Consider the following 23,237-nt stretch of genomic DNA (forward strand, 5'->3'; position numbering starts at 1 on the left):
TCCAACTGATAGCAAAATTCTCCTTTATGGCCTGACTAATGGATTAGATTATTTCTTGTAGTTTAACGTGAATTGATATAGTATCAGTGGTCATAAGCATGTCTTTTGCATTGGCCAAAATCTCTGTATGCTGGGGCTAGCTTGCCCAGGCTCACAGGAGTTAATGTGCACTTCTCTTCCCCCTCTGGATTCAGAGAGGTCATGCCGATAGCTTGAAATCAGTCACGGTGGATGTATTAACATTACAGAAATCAGCAAGTGCTTCCCCTGCCACCCCTAAAGCTGGATGTTTGACATTTACCACCAACACACCACTCCATTTTTTAACTCAGCAAATGTGTATTGTATGCCAACTGTATGCCTGTTATTGTTTTAGGATCCAAACAACCTTGGATAACACAGTCCTTTAAGAGGGTCCTACAGATAAATTTGAAGTCCAAGGAAACATGAAATATACATGTTTTTTGAATGAAAAAGCACCAGCATGTCAATGTAACCCACATAACCACACCAAACTTTACCAGCAGAAAATCTCCATTGGGAAAGTCCCCCTGTGAAGGAGGATTGTTTTTAAGGCCATCCCAGGCATTCCATTTTTAGCCATCTCCAGGACAGTGTATTCCACAACTATTCACTGTAATCAACTATATTTGATCACTTTCACCGCTTTTCTCTGGTCCTGTATCCAGTGTTTTTACGCTGCCAAGCCCAAAGCCAAACACTGCCAAGCCCAAAGCCAAACACTTTTGTGTGGAAACACAAAAGTGAGACCATCTAATGGCTCCCATGTATTTCATCATCGTGTAGGTGTCCTGATAATATACTTATCTGAATTTTTTAAATATCAAAGCAACACACACATTTTTGTAACACATTAAAATTCTACAGTTTATGATGAAAAGAGACAATCTTGTGCCTCATCCCACCCCCCTATTCCACCCCAAGGTAACTTTCTCTGCTGGACCTGGTTTCCTTGGATCCTGAATCTCAGCTTCCCATTCAATTTTTCCAGAAAATAACTTTTTAGTCCCCTGCTGGGGCGGGAGGGTGGGGGGAGAGAGAGTAGCCACTTGGCTGCATGTGGGAGGTGAAGGGGGCTCTGAGGGGCCTGACAACCTCATGTGAGACTTCAAGCCCCTCTTCCCCATTTTCACCCCATTGTGCACCCCTTCTCTGTGGTACCTACTGCCTCTGGGGGATCTGGGGAGAAAACGGGCTTATTAGTATTCTCCTCAAACCACTTCTAACTTTCTTCTTTCTGCAAAGACAATTATGGCTCCAAGTTTGCCCTTTACCTTTTGTGTCTGTGTGTAAACTTTTAAATTTAAAAGTGCACAGTAAAATTAATGACTCTTAAGTACACAACCAGATAAATATTTCATCAGTGATTCTATTCATTTAACAAGCCCCCAGGTCAAGATACACAACACTGCTAGCACCAGAAACCTCCCTTGTGCCCCCGAAGGTGACATCTATTCTATAAATCTGTCTGTTTGTATTCATGGCTTTAATTCACCAAGGTTACTTTGAATGCCGATTCATTAATTAAAATGTTGAGCAGTACTGGGCTCGGCAAGGACCCGGAGGGAACATCCTCCAAATGCTGGACAGTGAGAACTGCAGGAGACACCGTCTCTGGTGTGTCCAGCGGCCAGGCAGGCCCAGTACTGAGCATCTAGTACGGATCCAAACCTTCTCAGTTTATTGAGCTGGACAGGACCAAGAGACTTGTAAAAACTGCAAACAGAAACAGAAACATGCATCTGATTCTTTCCAAAGGAAAAGCCCCGGAATCATGTTTTTCCTCTCCCTTCTCTTCACTTCCACGGGGCTCTGCCTTTGCCCTATCCCAATAATGTGCCAGAATTGCTACCCTCTACCTGCCAGCCCTCCAACACTGCATCTGGATTATTCAGGAACATGGGGGAGATTTGGGGGTGGGTAGTGGAGGGGGGTTAGTGATAAGGCCAGCTAGGAAATCCAATAGAGAAGTGAAGTGGCTGGACAGAAAATGAAAACCCTAATACAGACCATGCAAGCCCCTGCTTTCACAGCCCCCCACCCCCAGCAGCTAGCTCAGTTGCCTGATGATGTGAACGCTTTTGTGATGCTGCTGCTGCTTTGATTAAAAATTTACTGAAGGGGCTTCCCTGGTGGCACAGTGGTTGAGAGTCCGACTGCCGATGTGGGGGACACGGGTTCGTGCCCCGGTCAGGGAAGATCCCACGTGCCGCGGAGCGGCTGGGCCCGTGAGCCATGGCCGCTGAGCCTGCGCGTCCGGAGCCTGTGCTCCGCAACGGGAGAGGCCACAACAGTGAGAGGCCCGCGTACCAAAAAAAAAAAAAAAAAAAAAAAAAAGTTTACTGAAATACTTAAAGGCGAAAGGAGGAATCCAGAAAAGCTCCAGAATCTTCTAAAATTAAGAGAACCCTTCCAATGTTAATGACCTTAGATCAGATTTGCGATTTCAATTGTCACAATAAACGCAGCGCCTCCGAGCTGTTGGCTCCCATTGTGATTTTGCAATGATTCAGACTTGCGTGGGACTGATTGAGTGTTTGAGGCGTTCAGTTTTCTTACACCTTCCTCATTTACTTTTCTAGTTGAATGGCTTATGAAGATGTAATGAATAGAAAATAAACTTATTGAAGTACACTCCTGGGAACTTTGCTCAGTGACATGGATACCTTAAACCTGACATTCCAGAATAGCTCCAACCAGATCAGAAAGCAAGAAGTTATTGCCTAGTGGAAAAATCAAAAGGAGAAAAATACTGAAGTATTGTAAAATTAAATTCTAGAGACCTGAGTCAACCAGCTAGGAGGCACACAGAATTATAAAATACCTTTCTGGAAATATCCACAGGGGCTTAGGAAGAAAAGTTGGTAGGTGCAGTTTATTTCTACAGGAGGCAGGGAAATAGAATGGACAGAGCACTAGATTGAAGGGGGGACAGGCTTGCCTGTCAGCCAGCTGTGTGCTCTTGGTACCTCATTCGACCTGTGTCTCAGTTTCCTCACCTGCAGAAGAGGGTCTTCATTATTACTTCCAGTTTTCACACTGATTCTCCAAGCCTATGACTAATTTTGAGGCTTCTCAGAGTTCCAGGTTGGGAAAATATAGGATGTCTAGGCTCCCTTCAAAATGGAGTTAGAGGGCTTCCCTGGTGGCGCAGTGGTCAAAAGTCCGCCTGCCGATGCAGGGGACACGGGTTCTTGCCCCTGTCTGGGAAGATCCTACATGCCGCGGAGCGGCTGGGCCCGTGAGCCATGGCCGCTGAGCCTGCACATCCGGAGCCTGTGCTCCGCAACGGGAGAGGCCACAGCAGTGAGAGGCCCGCGAACCGCAAAAAAAAAAAAAAAAAAAAAAAAAAAAATGGAGTTAGAAGTCACCAGGCCAGAACAGTGATGGACAGCCAGTCTCAGACAAAGCTCAGAACCAAGGGATACATGATGTCCTTGCTGCTAGAAGCTCCACACTGACGTTTTGTGGCTATGGATAATCCAATTATACAAACGTTTATGTGCAATGTGCTTCCTCTGTGAAGCTTCCTCAAGCTTCAAAGCTGCTTCCTCTGTTGTTTGTTTTTTTTTTCCCTGTACAATAGTGAAAATATTTACAGTTAGGCCTGAGGCAAAACGCTAAGAAATTTGCCGAAGTTTGCCCAAGAGTGTTGGCTCCAAGTGGCCTTGCTCTACCCTTGGTGTGCTCAAACCACTCCCCAAGGCTGTCATCACCATGCCAGGACTGTGCTTTGATCACAAATCTCAAATGTGCTCTCAATGCTGTGTGGCAATCCAGTTTCATTAGTAAGTACTTAATTCTTTCTTTACTCTTCTCAAACTTCTTCTGAGCTCTCAGGCACACCCAGCTTGCCCCACGGTCGCTGAGAAAATGGAAGCCATCAGATGGGGGATTCCCTCATCTTCTCAGCAGTGAATCTACAAGCTGACTTCTTTCTTCCCCATCTCCCTGGAGGAAGTGTCCTTCTGACTACTGTTAAGTTAGTCAAACAAAGAGGCCATTAGACTGAGATGCTCTAATGCCCTAGAGGCCTATGTAAGCAAACCAGAATCTAAGTCTGTAAATGTCTCAAGGTTACAAAATCCAAAATGCTGGGGACAATCAATCACGAACAGCCGACTAGGCTTTAAGCTACAGCCAATCAATACCTACCTGACTTTGCTTCCACCTTTTCTCTACAGAAGTCTCACCCCAGCTCCTGTTGGTGGAGTTCCTAACCGCTTCTGGTTTGGGGCTGCCTGATTTGAATCCCATTTTTGTGCACATAAACTCTTAAAATTTTTAATAGGCCTCGGTTGATTGTTCTGCACTACAAAGGCCAATACGTCCACATGTGTTCAAGTTCACCTCCCTCCTGCCTTCTCAAAAACTTCCCTTTAAAAAAAAAAATCACCCCTTTCTCCTGTCTCATCAACCTCTCCCTCCCCTATTGTCCCACCCTCACCAGCATATGAATCGTGATCTGGACCCTTCTCCCTTGAAAAACAAAAGAAACAAAAGGGAACAAAATCCAAACACTCCATTGTGCCTTCTAACCTTCTTAAGACTTGTCTACACAACTGAATTTCCTTCACTCTCCTGCCACTTCAACACACCTGCTTCGCTAAGGTCACTCTGTGTCCAAGTCGTAACCCTTAGAACCTGCGAGTATGAATTATTTGCAAAAAGATGTAACTACCTTAAGTATCCTGAGAGGATATAATCCAGGATTTAGGGTGAACCTTAAGTCCTTATAAGAGAAAGGCCGTGGGAGGCCTGAAACCCAGGAGAAACAGGAGAGAAGGCCACGTGAAGGAGGTGGCAGAGATGGGAGTGACGAGTCTACAAGCCAAGGAATACGAGTCATCACCAGAAACCGGAAGAGGCAGGGAAGGATTCTCCTCCACAGCCTTTGAGCAAGTGCAGCCCTGCTTGTTTTTGAACTTCTGGGCACCAGAACCCTGAGAGGATGAGTTTACGTTGTTTTAAGCCACCAAGTTGTGGCAATTTGTTATGACAGCCCTCGGAGATTGTTAGCAGTCACGAAAGACCTCCATGCTGCAGAACCCCACACTAAATACCATCTCTCTCCCGTACTGCAACAGTACTTAACTCAGCTGACTTCTCCTTGCTTGAAGCATCTTACAGTCCTCGCTTCCAGGGAAGCACTGTCTATCGGGTTCTCTCTTCTCTTTGTGAACGCTTCCTCTTGGAGTTCTTTGCAAGCTTTTCTGCTTCTGCCTAACCTCCAAATGTCTGCTCGTCTTCTCCATCTTCTCTAGTAATCACATCCATACCTGTGGCTCTAAATATCATCCATATAACAAAGATTCCCAAGTTGATGCCTCCAACTTAGACCTGCTGAGAGCTCCAGTCATGTGTATCCCATGCCTTCTTGACACAGCAGCTTAGAGAGTTCACAGTGATCTCACACGTGAGCAAACACACATGTGCAAAACAGAACTTCTGATCTTCATGAAACATTCCTTTTGCCACCCCCCCTTCCCCAAAGCCTGTTCTTCCTCTGGTTTTCCACATCTGAAGAAATGGCATCTCCACCTAATACAACTGCTCTAGCAGAAACCTGGGAGTCATTCTTTCTCCTACTCTCACATCCAATTCCTAAACCAGTCTTGTCAATTTAATATGTAAAATGGATCTTGACTCCACTCACTTCTTTTCAGATCTACTGACACCATCCTGGGACCACACGAACGCTATGTCTCACTGGGTCTCTTGCAACAACTTCCGATGGATTCTCCACACAGCAGCTAGAGATCTTTCAACAGATCACATCACGCCATGCCCTATGTAAAGCCCTTTGAAGGACTCCCACTGAACTGAGCACAAAAATCCAAACTCTAGGAGTCCTTCTGTGACCTTGCCATGCCTTCTGTCCATCCCTTTCCCTGCTCTGTCCACAGTGCATGTCCCGTAGGTTCCAAGAACTTAGCAGGCTTTTCCCACCATGGACCACCTCTGCCTGGGATTATCTCCCCAACACTTTCTGCCTTCAGCTTACTTCCTCAGAGGGAGCTCCCTGATCACAACCCCCAACCCATTTTACGTCACTTTCTCCTGTTATTTTCTCTCACAGAACTCAATTCTTTCTACCATTGAATCTGTCACAATCTGTAATCACACGTTGGATCGTGTGTTTATTTATGTACTGTCTCCCCCACCAGGGTGCCTTCGGCAAGCAGCTGGGACTATGTTTCTCATCACTGAGCAGAGTGCCTAGCTCCGGGGCAGCCACAGATGGGATGCTCCACAAATATCTGTTGAATGAATTCACTCTCTTCTACACCTTAAATGTGGGTTCTAGGAGGAATGCTCGTCTGGTGAGGACACATACACCCAAAAGAATAAAAAACAATACCCGCAATCTAAATTTTATGAAAACCCGAAGACTGTTTTTACAAACATATAAATTATTTTATTTACAAAGCCATGTTACCAAAAAAAAAAAAAAAAGCAAAAAAAAAAAAAAAAAAAATACAATCGCTCACTGGAGAATGTCTCCAGACCTTGTGCTGAACCACGGCAGTATCAATAGATACATGTTTGTTCTTTCCTTTTTAAAACTGTAAGCCATAGGATTTACTATTTACACCTACTTTAGACATTTATTCTGCTTACAATATCACAGGCATGGAATGAATTCTATCTGATAGTGCTAATACATAAAGGTGCAGGACAAAGAAGGAAAATACTTAGTGTTACAAAATATGGATTGTAGAAAAGAAACCCACTCCACAAGTGTGGCATTTGTTTAGAATGTTTGGACATGCTTTCTTCAAAATTCTTCTGGAAAAGGTTCTAAAATCGGTAGTAGGAAGGGACAAATGAGCAGGTGCAAATTCTCGTCTGTGCAACAACAGTTATTGAATATACCCCATGACTGACCAGCTACGTAAAACCCACAGAGTTTTGTTAAAGTGCCATGGGCCGACAGCATAACAAAATAGAAGGTGTAAATAGAAAATTTCTTTTTTTCCTTTTTTAAAACAAGAGTTCACTGAGAATCAGCAATAATAGAATATGCTGTATAAACTATTCTCTACAAAGGTTGATCAGCATTATTTACAATTGGTACATTGATACAAAAGAAGGCATACAAGTTATCCAGGTCGCTTTTTTTTTTTTTTTTTTATGGCTGACAGGTCTATGCATTGCGTTACGCTTTAACAACCAGAGCTTTCGAGCCTCTATGGCTGGCGACAAGTCACGAGATCTTCAGGCAGATGGGGGTGTGTGCAGTCAAGGGGCTGGGAGAGAGGGCTAGGTGGGGTGTGCAGAAGTACCCAAACGATATCCCCCTAATAATGCTTTATAGGCTGGTCCAGTTGAACTCCATTCAAACAAACCGAAAGAAAACCTTTTATTTGCATTCCGTTTTTCAAGCTGTGAGTTCTGAATACATCATTATAAAGTAAACCTGTAGTTGACTGTGAAGGAAGAAACACCGTGGGTTTTCCCTTTTTGCTCAGTTTTCCAGAAATGTCCTCACCTTGGTCAGAGCCAGTCTTTCACCAAGTAAGCAGCATTCGGTGGGGAGCCTCTTTATTCCAGCTTGCAATTCAAGATGTAGAGAGCTAAAACGTTTAAAATCCATTGAATTGCTCCTTTAGTCCCTGTTGAGACATTATTTCTCAGAAGCAGCCACTTAATCTCTCAACTTTTGTTTTCCTTCTTTGAGTGTAAGAGTTTATAAATCAGAGGGTTATTTTGTTGCTGAGATTTTTTTTTGTTTTTACTCCTGCAAGTATTACAACTCAAAATAAATTATAAAAAAAAACCAGACTTCTAAAACCGAACGAGACGAAAATTGTGCAAAAATAACAAAGATATGTACATACTTTTCAGTCTGAAGAAATGTACAATAAAAACATAATTCAAAGAACATTTTAAAAATATAAACGTTGCTTCAACTTTCCTAAGTTTCATATTGTTTCTGAAACTATTCTGGTCAGTTAGCTCTGTAATATAGTAAAACATAAATTATTACAAAATTAACACTATAAAAATTTACTTTAAGAATATCTTCTAAACTTTTTTTCGAAGGGTCTAACCTTGTTTATAATTTCTTAAACATTTATAAGTCTTAAAATCTGCCTTAACCTTTTTTTTTAAAAAAAAGAAAAAGTAACAATCTTCCCTTCAATTTGCAGTCTCTTTTTCCCAAGATGGAAATAAACCAGCATATAAGTGCACTTTTAACACTGTAGAAATAAAAATGAAATCATCCGAACTAATGTCCTAGTACCTAATATCAACTCCTGATTTTTAAAAAAATCTTCATTTTATATTAAAAATTTTAGTAATCCTATTAAGAAACACTGTCAGTGCAATTCCATTGATGCAAATCACTCCGTTTGCCTCCCGTCTTCGCAAAATCCAATCATACGGTGAAATTTAACAGTAGTCTGATCCTTGGGTTTGGGGGGAATGGGAAAGAAAAGGAAAACTTCAGGGTGGGGATGAGGGTTTATGTCCAGCTGCAAAACTGGCATTCATTTCTGACTTAGGGATGAAGCAAAACCTCCTGGTATCTCTGCCATTACACTGTATACAAAGTTACATGATTCATAGCACAGAACACTTATTTTATATGGTGAATTCCTTTCTTGACTATGATTCCCAATTAGAGCTTATGGTATTGGTTTCTTTCAAAACTCCAGTGTGAACAGTTTTATAGCTGCAGGCCTCCAGCTTCTCCCTTCCGGATCTTCCAAATGGCTCTTCTCCATAAGCAGTGGTCTTACCACTCCTTCCTGGGTTGGCTGTATCGGAGTGGTGGCCTCCGACAACCTAGCATGAGCTGATCTATGGGTGTGCTGAGTCCACGGGGCCCTCTGGCCCAGGGCATGGAGGTGGCTGGGCAATGCTAGTAATTATTCTCACCAATCACCAGCTGTTTGGCAATTAACCCTCCATGGCAGCTTTCCCTCAGGCCTTTCCTTCCGGTTCTGCTTTTTCTCCTCTGGCAGCGCCCCGGAGGGCAGCTTGAGACCTTCCACAGCGGTGGGCACTGTGCCTCTTCCTGAGTGGCTTCCTGAGGTCTTGTGCCCTTTTCCCTGGGATTCCTCCCCCTGTGACTCGCCCAGCTTTGCGCCCTTGTACATGGTGCCCTGGAAGGGATTTTGCAGCACGGATTCCTAACACGCTCAGATGATCAGTCACCCAGTTCCCACCATCTTTTGAGGATATCTTCTCCTACCCCCAGGCCCTTCTTCCTGCCACCTCCCGGGTCCATTCCTGCTCCTGTCCCTAACCCAGGACATCTTCTCCGAGCTGCACAGCTGGACAGTGGTACTGAGTAAGCCCCATCATTAAATGGCTGCTGTTCTCAACTTTGCATCTCCCTCCTCTGTGCTGGTGCGTCCTAGAAACTTGATGAGGGCACTCGCCCACCCTCCAGCTCTCTGCTCCCCAAACATGGGCTGCTCCCCAGTAACCGCCCCCCGATGCAGCACGCTGTCTAGAGGGAGCTTTTGAGAGCCCGTACCTCTGATGGTCAGTGGGGACCCAGAGAGTGGCAGGTAGGAGGGGACAGAAGGGAAGGATGGGAGAGGGCAAGGAAAGGAGCACTGCACATGCTCAAGTTCAAGAGTTCCAGACGATGCCAACCAGGAACGGACATTCTACAATGTCTGCTCTTGTGGCCGGAGCAAAATGATGCAGTAGCAGCATCAGAAGCTAGAGGAGGGACCCCAAACTTGGAAGAAGGTATACACGTGGCAAGTTAAAGAACGGAAACAAAACACTGGTATTGTTTTCTGTAAATCTCAAATTCACGTTCTTTTTGCCTTTTTCTTTTTCCTCAAAACTAAAAATTGATCAATTAAAAAAAGAAGAAGAAAGGCCAGAGCCACAGGCAGGGCACAGGAAACAGACTCTTCCCCACTGCCCACTCCCCTCCCTCCCCTGGCCTTGGCCTCCTGGGGTGAGGTCCCGTGGCCAGGCATTGGTTTGGAAGTGGCTTCATAGTCTTGTTATGGAAGAGTCCTTATCCTGCCCGTTCTGTTTGTGGTCTTCTAGGAAAGAAAAGAAAAGAAAAAGCTTGTTTCCAAAACATACATTTGGGATTACCCACAAGAATTCAAGAAGGGAGTCTGTTTCCTCATCTATAACGAAAAGGATACCATCCCACCTCCTGCATTTGGCAAAAGCCAGCTGTGATGAGCAAATGAGGTGATGGAAGTAAAGAACTCTGTAAATGGAAGGTAGGCACAGAGATCCTAGCTGTGAAGGAAAGCAAGGGGGCAAATCCTGGAGCTCCACGGAGCTCCTCTCCAGGAGGGACGACCGGGATAATTAATCTGTCTTTTTCTGTTTTTGTTTTTCAGTCTATGTTTTCCTAACTAACTCACAGACAGCATGGAGAATTACCTAAGGAAAAAGTATAGTGCTGGGTTAAGCACAGAGGCTTTGGATATACAGGTTTTGGTTCAAGTTCCTTCATCTTCATCTATAAAACGAGGATAACCAATTTGTCCCCAATCTGACCAGGTTGTTAAAAGGTTGAAAGGTATGTAATGTATGTGAGGGGCAGAGCACGGCGCCTACAGAGGAAGGGCTCAACAAATGGCTACGTTCACTTAGGCTGACGGCTAGCGTTGTGGGTTCCCAGCAGGTATGCCTGGAGTTGTGGGCGACTGCACACGTGCCTGCTAAGGGTCAAAGTGGAGTCTCCAGGTGCACCCAGCAACCCGTGCAGGAGGCCCGCCGTAAACAGGCAGATTGCCCTCCCTCCCCGGCCCTACACAGAGCAGGGGCTGCAGGTGCTCTGGCACAGATGGTCCACAGTGATTCAAAGTGGTGGAGATCTGAGGACACAAAACCGTTCCCTAGAACCTTCACCCAAACACTGTAATCTGGTATCTACGAAACCTGTGGCACTTCTAAGACAACATAACAGCCATATATGTATTTTTTTTCCCATCACGTAGAACACACGCGACCCTACTCACCTACCCTCCCTGGCCTCCTCCAGACATGCACACACTCCACTGGAGATAATCACTTCTATACTGTTTTCACACCTCAAGTTTATAAAAACTCCTAAATCTACCCTGAATAGTCCCACCATGAAAACCACACCCTGAATGGTAGCTACAGCCCACCAGAGGCCTCAAGAAAGTGCTGACCAGTGTCTGCCATGAGCAAAGCCCTTTAGTCAACAGCATCTTATTTAATTTTCATAATAACCTTAGGAGGTAGGTATCGATTCTGCCATTTAAGAAATGAAAAAAGTGAGACTCAGAGAAGTAATCTGCCTAATACCATACAGCTGCTAACAGTAAAAGCTAATACCTGTGTTAGGTCTCAGGCATTTTGCAGGGGCTTTATGTCTATAAATTAATTTAATCCTCACAAAAGCCTTATGAGATAGGGGCCATAATGACCCCCATCTTATAGGCGAGGAAACTAAAGCACAGAGAAATTAAGTAACTTGCCCAAGGGCACACAGCTAATTACGAGAAGGCCTAGCGTTAGAAGCCAGGTAGCCATTTTCTTAACTGGACGTGAGATTTGAACCAAGGTCTGACCCCAAAGCCCACATTCTTTCCACCCTGCTAATGAGCCTATGGACTTCTGCCCGCCAGTAACTTACCTGTCGGCTGTGTCCTGGGCTGGATATGCTTGAAGGACTGGATTGTGACAAAGCTAGGCTGCTATTTTTCCCAACCTGAAAGACACCAGTGAAGCCCTACTCAGACACGGGAGCCAGCTTGGGAGAGACCCACCGATACCAAGAGTCGCCAGGGGAAAGGGGGAGGCTGCACGGTACCTCGAGGGCTCTCCTCCCGTCGTGTGGAACTCGTGTTTCCATCTTAAACGGCAGAGAAAATAAGTATGTTTCAGGGGGGCCTTGATGACGCCCCCCTCATCCCACAGGGAACGTGGAATGGAGGGGAAATCTTAATCCGCTTCCCAGATGCGCAGACTGCAAGTTTCCGGGAGCAGGCCCAGCTTTTCCACCTGTGACTGCAGTCCCAGACCCATCCCGTCTCGAGCCCAGACTCCCCTGGACCAGCTGGGAATAAATGCCTGCGTCTTTTTCTGAGTCAGTTTTCCCGGCACACCCCTTGCTGTTCTTAAGAAAAATGGCAAGAGGCATGAGTCTTCCCCTTCCAGTGGGAGCCTGAGCGGGCCGGTCCTATGACGCAGCACTGGGGGGGAGGGGGCGTGGCCGTCGGGCTCCTCCCCTTTCTCGTGATCGAACCTGGGCTCGCGGTGGGCTGGAGTACGTTACAGAGGCGGAGTACGTTACGGAGGCAGCTCCTACGACGAGCCCATCCTCTACTTAAACTCGCCTTCGCGTAAAGACGTCTGCCTTACGTTCGCAGTCCCGTTTTTTGTACGGTTTAATATCTCTGTGGCAAATTCTGGCCCTACACCACCCGATACAATTCAATAGATCCCCAGTTAGTCCTCAAAGCACGTTTATCTTGAATTTCTCAATCTCATGCCATGCCTCTCCCAATCTCCTAACAGAATCAGCAGAGATTCCAAAGGCCTTCCCCCAACACCTGGTGACCCTGGACAAAGCCTTTTCTTAATGGCCTGGTGACAAGCACCCAGGTATCAGCTGCATTAGAGAACCAGTATTGACCAGATCCAAGGCAGCCATTAAATTCATCAGCTCTTTTGGATTTCCCTCCCGATGAGCACTCTCTGAAGGAGGCTTGTCTGCTCCTTTCATCACAGTTTTTGACTAATTCATCACGGCTACTAAACATTTCATGTGGTCTTGGCACACCAAAGAATCAACAGTGGCACATTTACTCAATACAGAGGCACAGAGGTGAAAAGCCCAGACCCCAGAGCCAAATTACTTGGGTGTAAATCCCAGACCTATTGTTTACTCGCTGTGTGACTTTGGGCACATTGCTTAACCTTCCTGTGCCTCGGTTTACTCATCTGTAAAATGGGGGTAATAACAGGTGAAGATTAAATGAATATATCCAGTGCTTGGAACAGAGCCCATCCCATAAGTAAGTGTTAGCTGCTAGAACTTCATCGAAAACTGATGACACTATAGCCTTGCTGCTCAGGGTGTGGCCCGCAAACCAGTGCCGTGGCACCGCCTGGAGCCTGTTAGAAATGCAGACTCTCAGGCTCCACCCCAGACCTGCTGACTCAGAATGTGCATTTTACTGAGACCCTCCAGTGATGCATGTGCACATTCAAGTTTAGGAAGCCCTGGATCTGCCCTCCATCCTGAGACCTGGAGGTGGCACCGACCAGTAGTTTAGTCTCTGGGGGACCCTGTGGGTGCTGGTCCCCTCCTCTGCACCCCTGGAACTGCAGATGTGTGCAAGTACCTGGGCTCTGATGAGAGGACCTATGTCCATCCCCCACTGCCACAACCTTGGCCTCGGCTGCAGCTTGTCTGGCCCTTGAGATCCAAACTTGCTGTTTCTTGTGTGTTTACCTGTGTTTTGTGAATCCCCCTCAAGAGGTTCTCTTCATGAAGTTTTAACAAGTCTCACACAGAGATGATGCAAAACGTGAAAACATCTTTTAAACAACTGCCTCTCATGTCTCCAAAGTCCCCATCCCCAGACAGGGCTGGCCCACTGAATTCTGTGGCTGTCGGCCTGGGGCTGCTGCTACCATCCCTGCACGCTGTCCTGGGAGGTCCCTCCCGCTGGACTCAGCTCAAAGGGACCCCAGGCTGCCCCCTACCCGCCTTTGCTCCCTCCTCTACACACAGTCAGGTGGGAGGGTTTCCTAAGCAGCCTTCCCAGCTTGAGAGGAAGACTAGACTTGAGGATGAGAACAGGGCTCAAGGGAAAGAAACACGAGTTCTTCCTGGATCATTTCCCATTCCCCCAGCTCCCCTCGCGGTACACCCTCCTCTGTGTACAGTGGCCTTGAACACTTCTATGCCAGTTGGTGTGAGCTGCAGTGATACTTTAGGAAGGAAAGGGTTATCTTAGGAGTAGGGAGCCTGGTAAAGTGAGAAGAACAGTCCCCAGAAACATGCGCTCCCACCCCCCAGGTGGGACCCAGGTCACCATTTAACCTGGCTGGGCCTCAGGTTCTTCCTAAGGGGATGCCAATAGATCAGATAAAACTGCTTGGCAATAGACCTCTTCAATGATATCGTCCTCAGAACTCCAGATATACGATAGAGTGAGGTGATGGAACTCAGAACCTCTCTGTGCCTCAGTTTGCTCATCTGTAAAGTGATTACAATTGCATCAACCTCGCTGGGTTGTTGTGAGGATTAAATGAGGTGATGCTCATATAGGACTCAGAACAGTGCCTAGTGCGTGGACACTGTAGAAAGTATCTGTTAGATAAATCGCTCTCAGAGCAGAGGGTGGAATTGCCCACGGGGAGAACAAGGATGGGACTCATGCTTGCGTTACCTGTCCGGGCCACCTGCCTGGGCCACACAGCTAAGCGGGGGGCGCTGCCCTGCTCCCCCTCCCACCATCCCCGGGCGGTGCCAGAAGGCTCCTGGAAGGACGGGTCCCTTACCTGCCGAGAGGAGGTGCTGTTAACGGGATCGGGCACCGGTGCAAGAAGGCTGGGTGGGTTCTTTCTGTGAACGCTATTCATTCCAGGCATTTTAGTGATTTTACAGGCTTTGCTACTAGAACTTGAGTTCTTACGCTTTTTTCCTTCTGATTTGTCAAAAGAGAGGGGCAGAGAAGACACGGCATTGTGTGAGGCCAGAGAGAGGTCCCCTGCAAGGGAGGGCACAGAGAGGGGACAGGAGTCACTGCTGCCGCCCCCCGAGCCCATGTGTCTCACTAAGTCTGTAGGGCCGCCGGGCAGCGAGGTCCGTCCTGAGGGCTCCAGTTTGGCACTGAGTGGGCTCACCCCGTTGTTTGAGTTGTGCACAGACAGACTGTTATAGGGAGGGGCTGCCTGATAGGAGTTCAAAGCTGAACTGGCATTCAAAACACAGTTCTTTTTGTGGGGCCCTGATAATGGGGAGAGGGATGTCTGCAGGGATACGGAGGGAGAGGCGGAAGTCGAAGACGGCGGCTTCCTCTTTTTGTTACTTGGAGACTCGTCACTACGGGCGGACAGGTCTTTGACTTTTGAGGATTTGCTGGTTTTGGTTTTGGATGGCTTGTGGGATGGGGAAGGGATGACAGCTGGTATCGGGGACACGGCAGATGGGGCCTTGAATGTTGAGTCCATGATGCTGAGGGTTGCGGCCACATGAGGGAAAGCTGTGGTGTGTGACATGAGGGCGCTCGGGTCCGGCGATGTCACAAAAGCTGCATTGGAGAGCATGGCTGATGTCATTATGTAAGAAGAGGTGAGTCTCGAGCTGATGGGAGCTGAAGGAAGATACACAGCACTGGGGTTGCTGAAAGGCTGTAAAACGGATGCTGGAACAGGGGTGGTGATGTGGGCTGCTGGCGAGGGCATGGGGCTATCTGCCGCAGGAGGGATCTTCCTAAACATGAGAGAAGAGTGAAAGAGAAACAGTGAGAAATAGGTTTGGCATTGCTCCAGAAGCTCGACTAAGTGTGAGCATCAGGGCTACAGAGAAATCCCTGGCGGAACCAGACAATGGAAAATGAAGCCTTGAAGGATGGCAAAATCTGAATTATGGCCCTTCCCTATAGTTCCCCCCATTGCAACATCCAGCAACCTAGTTTTAATTACTTTCAGGTTTTCAGATCCTTTTCTCCATGCTTGGCTACTGGATAATGGCTGATTTGGGTTCATGAATAAAAGGCGAATGTTATTTAGAATAGAAACTTCCCCAGCAGTATCCCCCTCTGTTGTTTTCTCCCCTGGCAGTGACAAAGGTAATTTTTAACGAGAAGGGGTCATTTCACACTCAGGTCCTGGCTTGAAGTAAGAGGCGTGAGGACGGGGCTTGGCCACCTGCACACGTGAGCCAGAGCGTCCCCTGTGCCCCTGCAGCCCCTGCCCCTCAGGGCCTCCCACCCCTCCTGTGCCCCGCCTCTCCACCCTGCTCTTGACGGGAGATCTGGGAGTCACCTCTCTCCTCACAGGCCAGAGTCCCCCTGCCCTCGCTGCCTGCAGCCTCTGGGTTACCCTGTAGAGAGGCACTTCCACGTCAGCTCCCGGCTGTTGGCTCTGTTTTTTTTCCCCCTTCACCTCACCCTGCCTCAGCGATCACTCAGGAGCTATCTTTGGGGTATGGCTGCCCTTCAGCAGGTCTTCCTGTCCCTCTGTTAGGAAGGGGGAAGGGTACAGGGACCCTCATGGATTCAGAGAAGGGGATCAGGAATTTCTAGCTTGCTCGGAAGATAAGTGCAGGAGAGCATCTGAACGGGGCGGAGGTCTTCCTGAAAGCTGGGGGCACCTGGGAGCAAGGTCCCTGCCTCACGCTCCGTGGAGCCCGGGCCAGCCCCAGGTGGTGGGTTACTCTGGGGGCCTCCCCACAAACTCTGCCTTTTGACGTGTGCTGGAAACAGCTTCTACTTCCAAACCATGGCTTGGGGCCATGTTGCTGCTACTCTGGGGACTGAGAGGGGCACAGGGGCCTCCGGGTCACCATGTCCCTGACTTTTCAGGAAAGGATACTGACCTCAGGAGCCAGGTGAACATTTTCAAACTGGTTCTTTCCTGTTTCTCACCTTGCTCCCCACTCCCTGTTTCTGCTGGAAATCATGTTCCGTGTAGCTGGGCTCCCCAGAAATTAGGAACGAGCTCTGCTTCGTTCAAGAGCTTCGAAAACAGCTCTTGAAGGCGGGCAGGTGTGAAATGGGGGCTCCCTTTTCTCCTTGGAGGCCACCCTCCCAGCCGCAGCATCGGGGTGAGGCAGGCAGCACTGGGAAGAGGCCCCGCTGAGGAGGAAATGCCTCTCCTAGCCCTGCTCTCTTTGAGGATGCAGTCTTCTGCCTGCAGTTTGCTGAAGCCCATGGCTTCCACCTCTAGGGTGGAATCCAGAGGAAGCCTTGAATATATAAGCGCAGTGTCCCTGAAAACATCAGACTCAGGAGATCAAATATAGGAGAAAAACATTGCCAAACCCACTGTGGCTGTGACGGTGTTTGAAAATCTATTTTCTCTCGAGCCTAAAGAGAGTAAAAGCTCCCTGTCAACGCTAAACTGGGGCTCCATTAGTGGTACTTGTTGCAATGAATGAATGACTGAATGAATGGATGGATGGGTGGGTGGTGGATGGGCGAGCAGGTGACTTCTCAGCAGCGACATAACTATGCATGCCAGGCAAGGACTCCCATGAATCAGATCGGAAAGGTCTAAACACGCCCTTACAACTGTCTGGCACTGCACAACCCCTTCCTAACAGCACCAGGGCCCATTTCTCAGAGCGTGTGGTGTCAGCACACCGCACCGTCTCCGCTGGCTACTGACTCCTGGGATTCTCTAGGCATCCCACTCAAGTCTCTCCTTCACTTAAGTTCCGTACCAGCTAAACTACGGATAGGCGTCCATATGGGCGGAGGTTTGGCAGTGCCTTGTAATAAAAAGTTATTTACAAATACCAGATGGCTCATTTAGAGAGGACCCCCATCGATGACCTTAACTGGGATCTACTCTGAGTGTCCCGATTTGTTATTTTCTTTTATTTGTACACACTCAGGTTTCAGCTTGTGCTGACCGGCAGAGCTGAAGTCCTCAGTGTGCCCGGGCTGACACTCAGCACTGGGGTGGGTGCTCTTTTTCTGCATACTCTCTACCTCTTTCCTTCCTCTCCCCACTCATCCTTAATGGCCAGCAGAGTCAGGAGGGGAGAAGGGGTAGGGGAGCAGCAGGGAGAGGGGCATGTGGCAGCTCACTGTCTCCGGGGACCCCTTCCCCCCACGCTAGACAGTTAATGTGCTCTTCCAGGTGCCAAATGGCAGCGGATTTCAGCTTGGCGGGCTGTGTCCCAGCTGAAGCTTTGCACGCTGGCCTAGGGAAGTCCCATACAAAAGCCCACAGATGCGAATAAATTACAGTGCCCATCCTCCCCTGCCAGCTGGCATGGAGATCCAGATGCTGACCTGGCTGAAAGAGAATACTGTGTTGGCGTCTCCTGATGCAGAGTTAAATGCTTGTTAAAGAAAAAAGAGTCTTGGCCGTTCCTTTTCTTCCTAATGTCTTCCACGCCCCCATCGGCTGCCATCCCTCCAGGTTCGGGCCCGTCGGGGCCTGGGGTTTGGGCAGTGAGGTTGAGAGGGCAGCGGGGTGCTACGCTCTCCAGAGTTGACACCCAGGCAGCCCCAATGTTGCTCAGTGACAGCAGATTGGTTAGACAAGTCCTGAAAAGGGGGGAGGGACCTGATGCCCTGTGGCTCGGGTTTCTGTGCCTGAGGAGGAAAGGAATATGGACTTGAGCTGACAGGACACCAGGCAGCGAAATACAGATCAACACATTCCTTCCACGTGCCCGGGATTTACACTTCCACAACACAGGAGAGCACAGAGCTGCAGAGTCACCGGCGCTGGCTGCCGTGCTGGGGGACCCGCGCAGAGGGATAAGTCACCAAACACCGAGAACACAGTAACCCCGCACGCAGCCCATCGGGTGCTGCTTAGAAAGGACACAGGTAGATATCGGGGTGCCTTTGAGACACACTGGGCAGTCACTTAAGGGAGAAGAAATGACAAGCTTCTCTTGTGGCCCTTTCCTACTTCACAGGAAGTGTCAATGTGTCGTCCTAAGTCCGCTATGAGCGCTTACTGCAGGCACCGTGGGGCTTACTTCTAGAAGTTCTGGAAGCTCTTTGGGCATCGTGGTGAATAGGCGCTGGGATGCCATCATTGCCTGGGAGAGTGGAGGAGACCTGGGAGAGGGGAGCTTTTGAATTCTGTTCCCATCCTACCCTATTTCTCAGGAATGCCTTCCTGGCCTTTCCTGGGCTTCACTGGGCAGGGTGAGGGGCTTAGTGTTGGCTCTCCTGGACCATCTGGGCTTAGAGCTGAGGAATCCATGATTCTGTGGATTATGAGATCTCAAAAGCTCACCTTTGCAGGACTGGGGGCTGGAGGTAGCCAGGGCGTTGGCCTGGCATTACCAAGTGGCCGGAATGGCAGCTCCTTACGTGCTATGGTTTGAGAGGGTCTAGCCCCGTCTTCCTGTACAACAGCATTTCCCTAAGTCAAGAAGGCTTTTCCCCTTTTCATGAATCTATTAAAATGCAAATATATCGAGAGGTGTTGGAGAATAAAAGGACCATAGAGAAATGGGACATAAGCTGGGTTTAGGGTAGAGAGAAGTATGCATAGAGGTGAGGAGAGAGTCCTATAGGGAGGTGGGAAGGGCCAAAGACAAGCTTAACCAACTTGGCAACATGGCCCCTGATCTGCCCTGTTGGTTGCGGTACGTACTTTTGCACAGGACATTAAACAATTACAAGTTGGTCCATAACCGTTAGGAAATGTTTAGTATTGACACTGTAGCATTAACATTACAAACTGAAGCATATTCTTAATATCCTTAGATGGTCTTAGTCATAGCAAAAAGGTCCTTTAACACTGTTAAATAAACGAGGTCTTATCTAATCCCTTTTCATTTAGTTTAGAAGATTACCAACACAAAAGGGATCTCCAAAGAAGACAAAGCATACCACACATTGTCTCTGAAAAATATAGGCAACCAAGAAGAGGGGCTGACATTTAAGAATTAATCACGAACCCTGATTTCAGAATCATTTTGTTCAATAAAAAACCAACTAGTGGGCTTCCCTGGTGGCGCAGTGGTCGAGAGTCCGCCTGCCGATGCAGGGGACGCGGGTTCGTGCCCCGGTCTGGGAAGATCCCACATGCCGCGGAGCGGCTGGGCCCGTGAGCCATGGCCGCTGAGCCTGCGCGTCCAGAGGCTGTGCTCCACAACGGGAGAGGCCGCAACAGTGAGAGGCCCGCGTACCGCAAAAAACCAACCAACCAAACAAACAAAAACCAACTAGTGACATTCATTTAGAAAGCTGGGGTTCAGATAGTTGTGGAGCAGCTCAGATCTCATATTGCACAAAAACCGCTCACTTACTTCCACATCTGTGAATTCAAGTGTTTTTCTACCATGGAGTTTAGTGCGAATCGAAAACGGTCCCATCTTCTATCAAACACATAGTACCCGCGGCCCATGAGGCGACTCCCAAATGAGCAAAACTGTGAGGGGGAAAACAAAAACGATTTTAATTTTGATTACAGGTTAATAAGCTAATAAGCTCTACACAGAAAAATAACATTTGCATAAAAACACACAGGGGTACAGTTTTCCTCAAAATAAAGAAGCAAAATAGTACCGAAGCCAAAAATATTTCTGTGGTGCTTCAGTTTGAGCTCCTAGATTTTCTGCAGAACCTCACAGGATGACTCAACAATAGTGACATTCGGTCTTCTGTAGCATTGAGGGCTACCTTCTCTATACCTGGAATTGAGCCAGCATTTTAGGTTGAAAAACCAAACCAAACCAAACCCACACCAACAGCAACCAGTAGCCGGGTAGTGTGTCAGCACCACGGGCTTGTCACAGCTGTCATCTTCTCAAGGAAGACGGTGGTTCCCTGCTTCCCATCACGGTAATGGAAACGGCTGGTCCTGAGCTTCTCCTGACAGTGGGTCATACCGTTCCTACCTGTTGTCAGCGGAGCCGGCTCCCTCCCAGCTAGGCTGAACTCCCTCCTCTCCCGGTGCTGCCTCATCTCCTCTCCCATCGGCGCGTCCAGGCTGCCCTGGGACACATCACTGCCTCTGCGCCCACGCTTCTGCTGCCCCCTCGGCCTGCCTCTGTCTCCTTCCCTCTTCTCTCGGCCAAGTGCAATTCTCCCCTCCCTCAGGGCCCTAATTAAGACTCTCCTTTCCAGCGACCTTTATCTGACTCACGCTGCCGCTCTGAACTCCCACAGACACCTACACATACTTCATTACTTTCCCACCTGGGAATCGCTAGGTGGCTGTATTACATTGTATTGCACGCTTCTGTGCCTGTCTTGATGATTATAAACGTATAAAGGTCAGGGACCCCACTCTCTTCTCAATATGAGAAGAGATTTAGGCTAAAGGATGGATTACAGAGATAAGGTCCTGCAAAGTGTTCAGAACGAACTATCACACTTAAAACACGGGGCTGAAATATGAGCAGTTAGATGTTTGATAAACGTCATTTAATGATGATGTTAGGACAACCAGGCCAGCAGACAGACATGTAAGAAGCGGCTTCTGAGGAGGTGACATTTGCCTGGTCAGAGCTCAAGCGAGTCTGCAAATATGACTCTATAACTCAACTGCGTTTTTCCCCCTCCCCCAGGCCTCTCCCAGCAGCTCCCTGGCCTCCATCCCAGACACAGTGCTGGGTTGGCACTCATTCCACAAATCCTTCCTGGAACCAGCCTTTGGAACAGTTCTTAGGAGGAAATGCAAGACCTTCCCTTTGTTTTGTTTCTGCTTATGTTTGGGGTGGGGTTACCCTAAAATCTTGCCTCCCATCAAATCTGGTACTCCTGATGAAAAATTCTTTTCCGCACATTAAGGGCTTACTGGCCAAGTACTAAAACATACAAAGGGAGTTCTCCCACGTGGAAGCCGGTCCCCAGCAGCATGTGGGAGCCGGTCCAGGTCCAGACATCTTTTCTCCTTTCATCTCCTTGCTAAAGACACCCCGAACAAGTGTTCATTACAAAAATTGATTTAATGTATCAGTTGGCCGTGAGAGAAAGGACAAAGCAAAGAAACGAATCCATGGCCTTTCCATTTAAATCAGCAAAACATGAAGGGCACACAAATCTGCCAGGCTCTGAGTTGAGCTAATCCACTGTAGCCTGGCAGCTTGTCATTTGGACAAAGATCTTGATGTGCTCCAGAGTCTGGCCTTCTGGTAGACAGCCCTGTCTCCCTTTCAGACTTGGAAGCTGGAGGCCTCTTACTGTCTGTGCTACCTATGTCTCTAATTCAACACACATGCAACGCTCAGTGCCCCAGAGGCTCCTGTCCTTGGTCGCCTATGATGCCCCAGGTAGGGCTGTAGATCCTCGCTGCACTGGCCACTGTGGCAGACCCTACTGGTTGCCAAGTTCATCAACTGCTACCCGCCCCCCCCCCCACCCCCCAGCTCTCCCTGCCTTTTCCTTGCTAACAGAACCACACTTTTGTTCTGATCTCTGACACGGAGCAGTGAGCAGGGAAGGTAGGTCTCTTCCCAGAACTCTGGGATGAAATCACGGCAGGTTTCATTCTGTGCTACTACAATCCTATCCTTCTCTGCCACTGATTGGTATAGGGCTGGGCACATGACCTACTTCTGGTTGATGGAAGGGAAGGTCTGCTGGGGGTGCTCATAGGAAGATTTTTCTTCCCTAAGAAATGACATAAGATAGCATCTTAGAAGCAGACTCCCTTTCTGTTTGTCCCTTTCCCCGCTTTGTAGATTGCTACTGGGTGAGGATGTGATATTGGAGCTCGAGCTGACACATCCAGACTGTGCGTGAAAGGCAAAGAGGGTTGCAGAGATTCTCCCTCAGCAGCAGGACATTGAGGAGATGCTGAACCAAGCCTGGGAGCTCTCACCTCTAGACTCCTTGTTATATGAGACAAGTAAATGACCGAAGTGCACACACTGTATGAGTTGTTTTCTGTTACTGGCCGTCAGAAGCATTCCTGACTGCCCCTATTTTTGTACTAGCCAAGAGGCAAAGTCTCAGGCTGTTGGTGAAGTACAGGTCACCATCCTCCCCAGAAACAGGAAGTGAATTTGGCCTTCATTCATCGTGCTGATAGAAGGGAGGAGGGACTCACTCTATCGTGATGCACGGTTGATTTCACCTACACAGTTCATGCCATCTTGGGACAGTCAAAGCTAATCTTGCAGGGCTGAAGCTGGGAACGGAGCAAACCGGCTGTGGGGTCCAACGTTCCCAGCCTCCCTGAATTCGGCTCTGTGAGGGAAGCACCAGGCAGTCCCTTCTTAAGTGCTCATAGGGCAAACACAAACAAGCCTCCAGCTCATGCCTCCTTATACCACCCACCTCGATTTCAATGACCTTCTGAATTGTTAAAGTGGATTCTTTCAAGGAACTGGGAAGAAACTGACCTTTTCGTTAATCAACAATCACGCGGACATGAAATGCTTCCTTCTTTCCTGCACACACACACACACACACACACACACACACACACACACACACACACACACACACTCAGTTCTGGTGCCATATCGTCACACCTACTAATAACAATAAAACTCAGAACCAACAGGGGAGCAAACCAGCCAGGACTGGCACCTGGAACACTGCTCAGAGACAGTTTCCAAGGCAGGTGAGCTAGACTAACTCTTGAAA

At 48.1% G+C, this 23,237-nt stretch overlaps 1 protein-coding gene across 12 annotated transcripts in view; it reads right to left on the minus strand.

Moving 5' to 3' along the window:
- Positions 1-7,359: 7,359 nt before the first annotated feature.
- Positions 7,360-23,237, minus strand: part of ATXN7L1 (ataxin 7 like 1) — a 301,084-nt gene continuing 285,206 nt past the window's right edge. For 9 of the 12 annotated variants that reach the window (XM_033439146.2, XM_033439164.2, XM_012535322.3 and 6 more), the window contains 3 exons: positions 19,949-20,070; positions 17,964-18,269; positions 14,097-15,433 (listed from right to left, as the gene is read on the minus strand). In XM_033439146.2, the coding sequence (XP_033295037.1) occupies positions 14,206-15,433; positions 17,964-18,269; positions 19,949-20,070 (1,656 nt within the window). In that variant the 3' untranslated portion in view covers positions 14,097-14,205. Of the gene's footprint in view, positions 10,041-11,620; positions 11,696-14,096; positions 15,434-17,963; positions 18,270-19,948; positions 20,071-23,237 lie in introns of those variants that run through there. The other 3 variants (XM_033439150.2, XM_033439184.2, XM_004263365.4) reach the window with 3 other exon arrangements.

Source organism: Orcinus orca, chromosome 9 (assembly GCF_937001465.1).
Source record: "Orcinus orca chromosome 9, mOrcOrc1.1, whole genome shotgun sequence".
NCBI classification, from domain to species: domain Eukaryota; kingdom Metazoa; phylum Chordata; class Mammalia; order Artiodactyla; family Delphinidae; genus Orcinus; species Orcinus orca.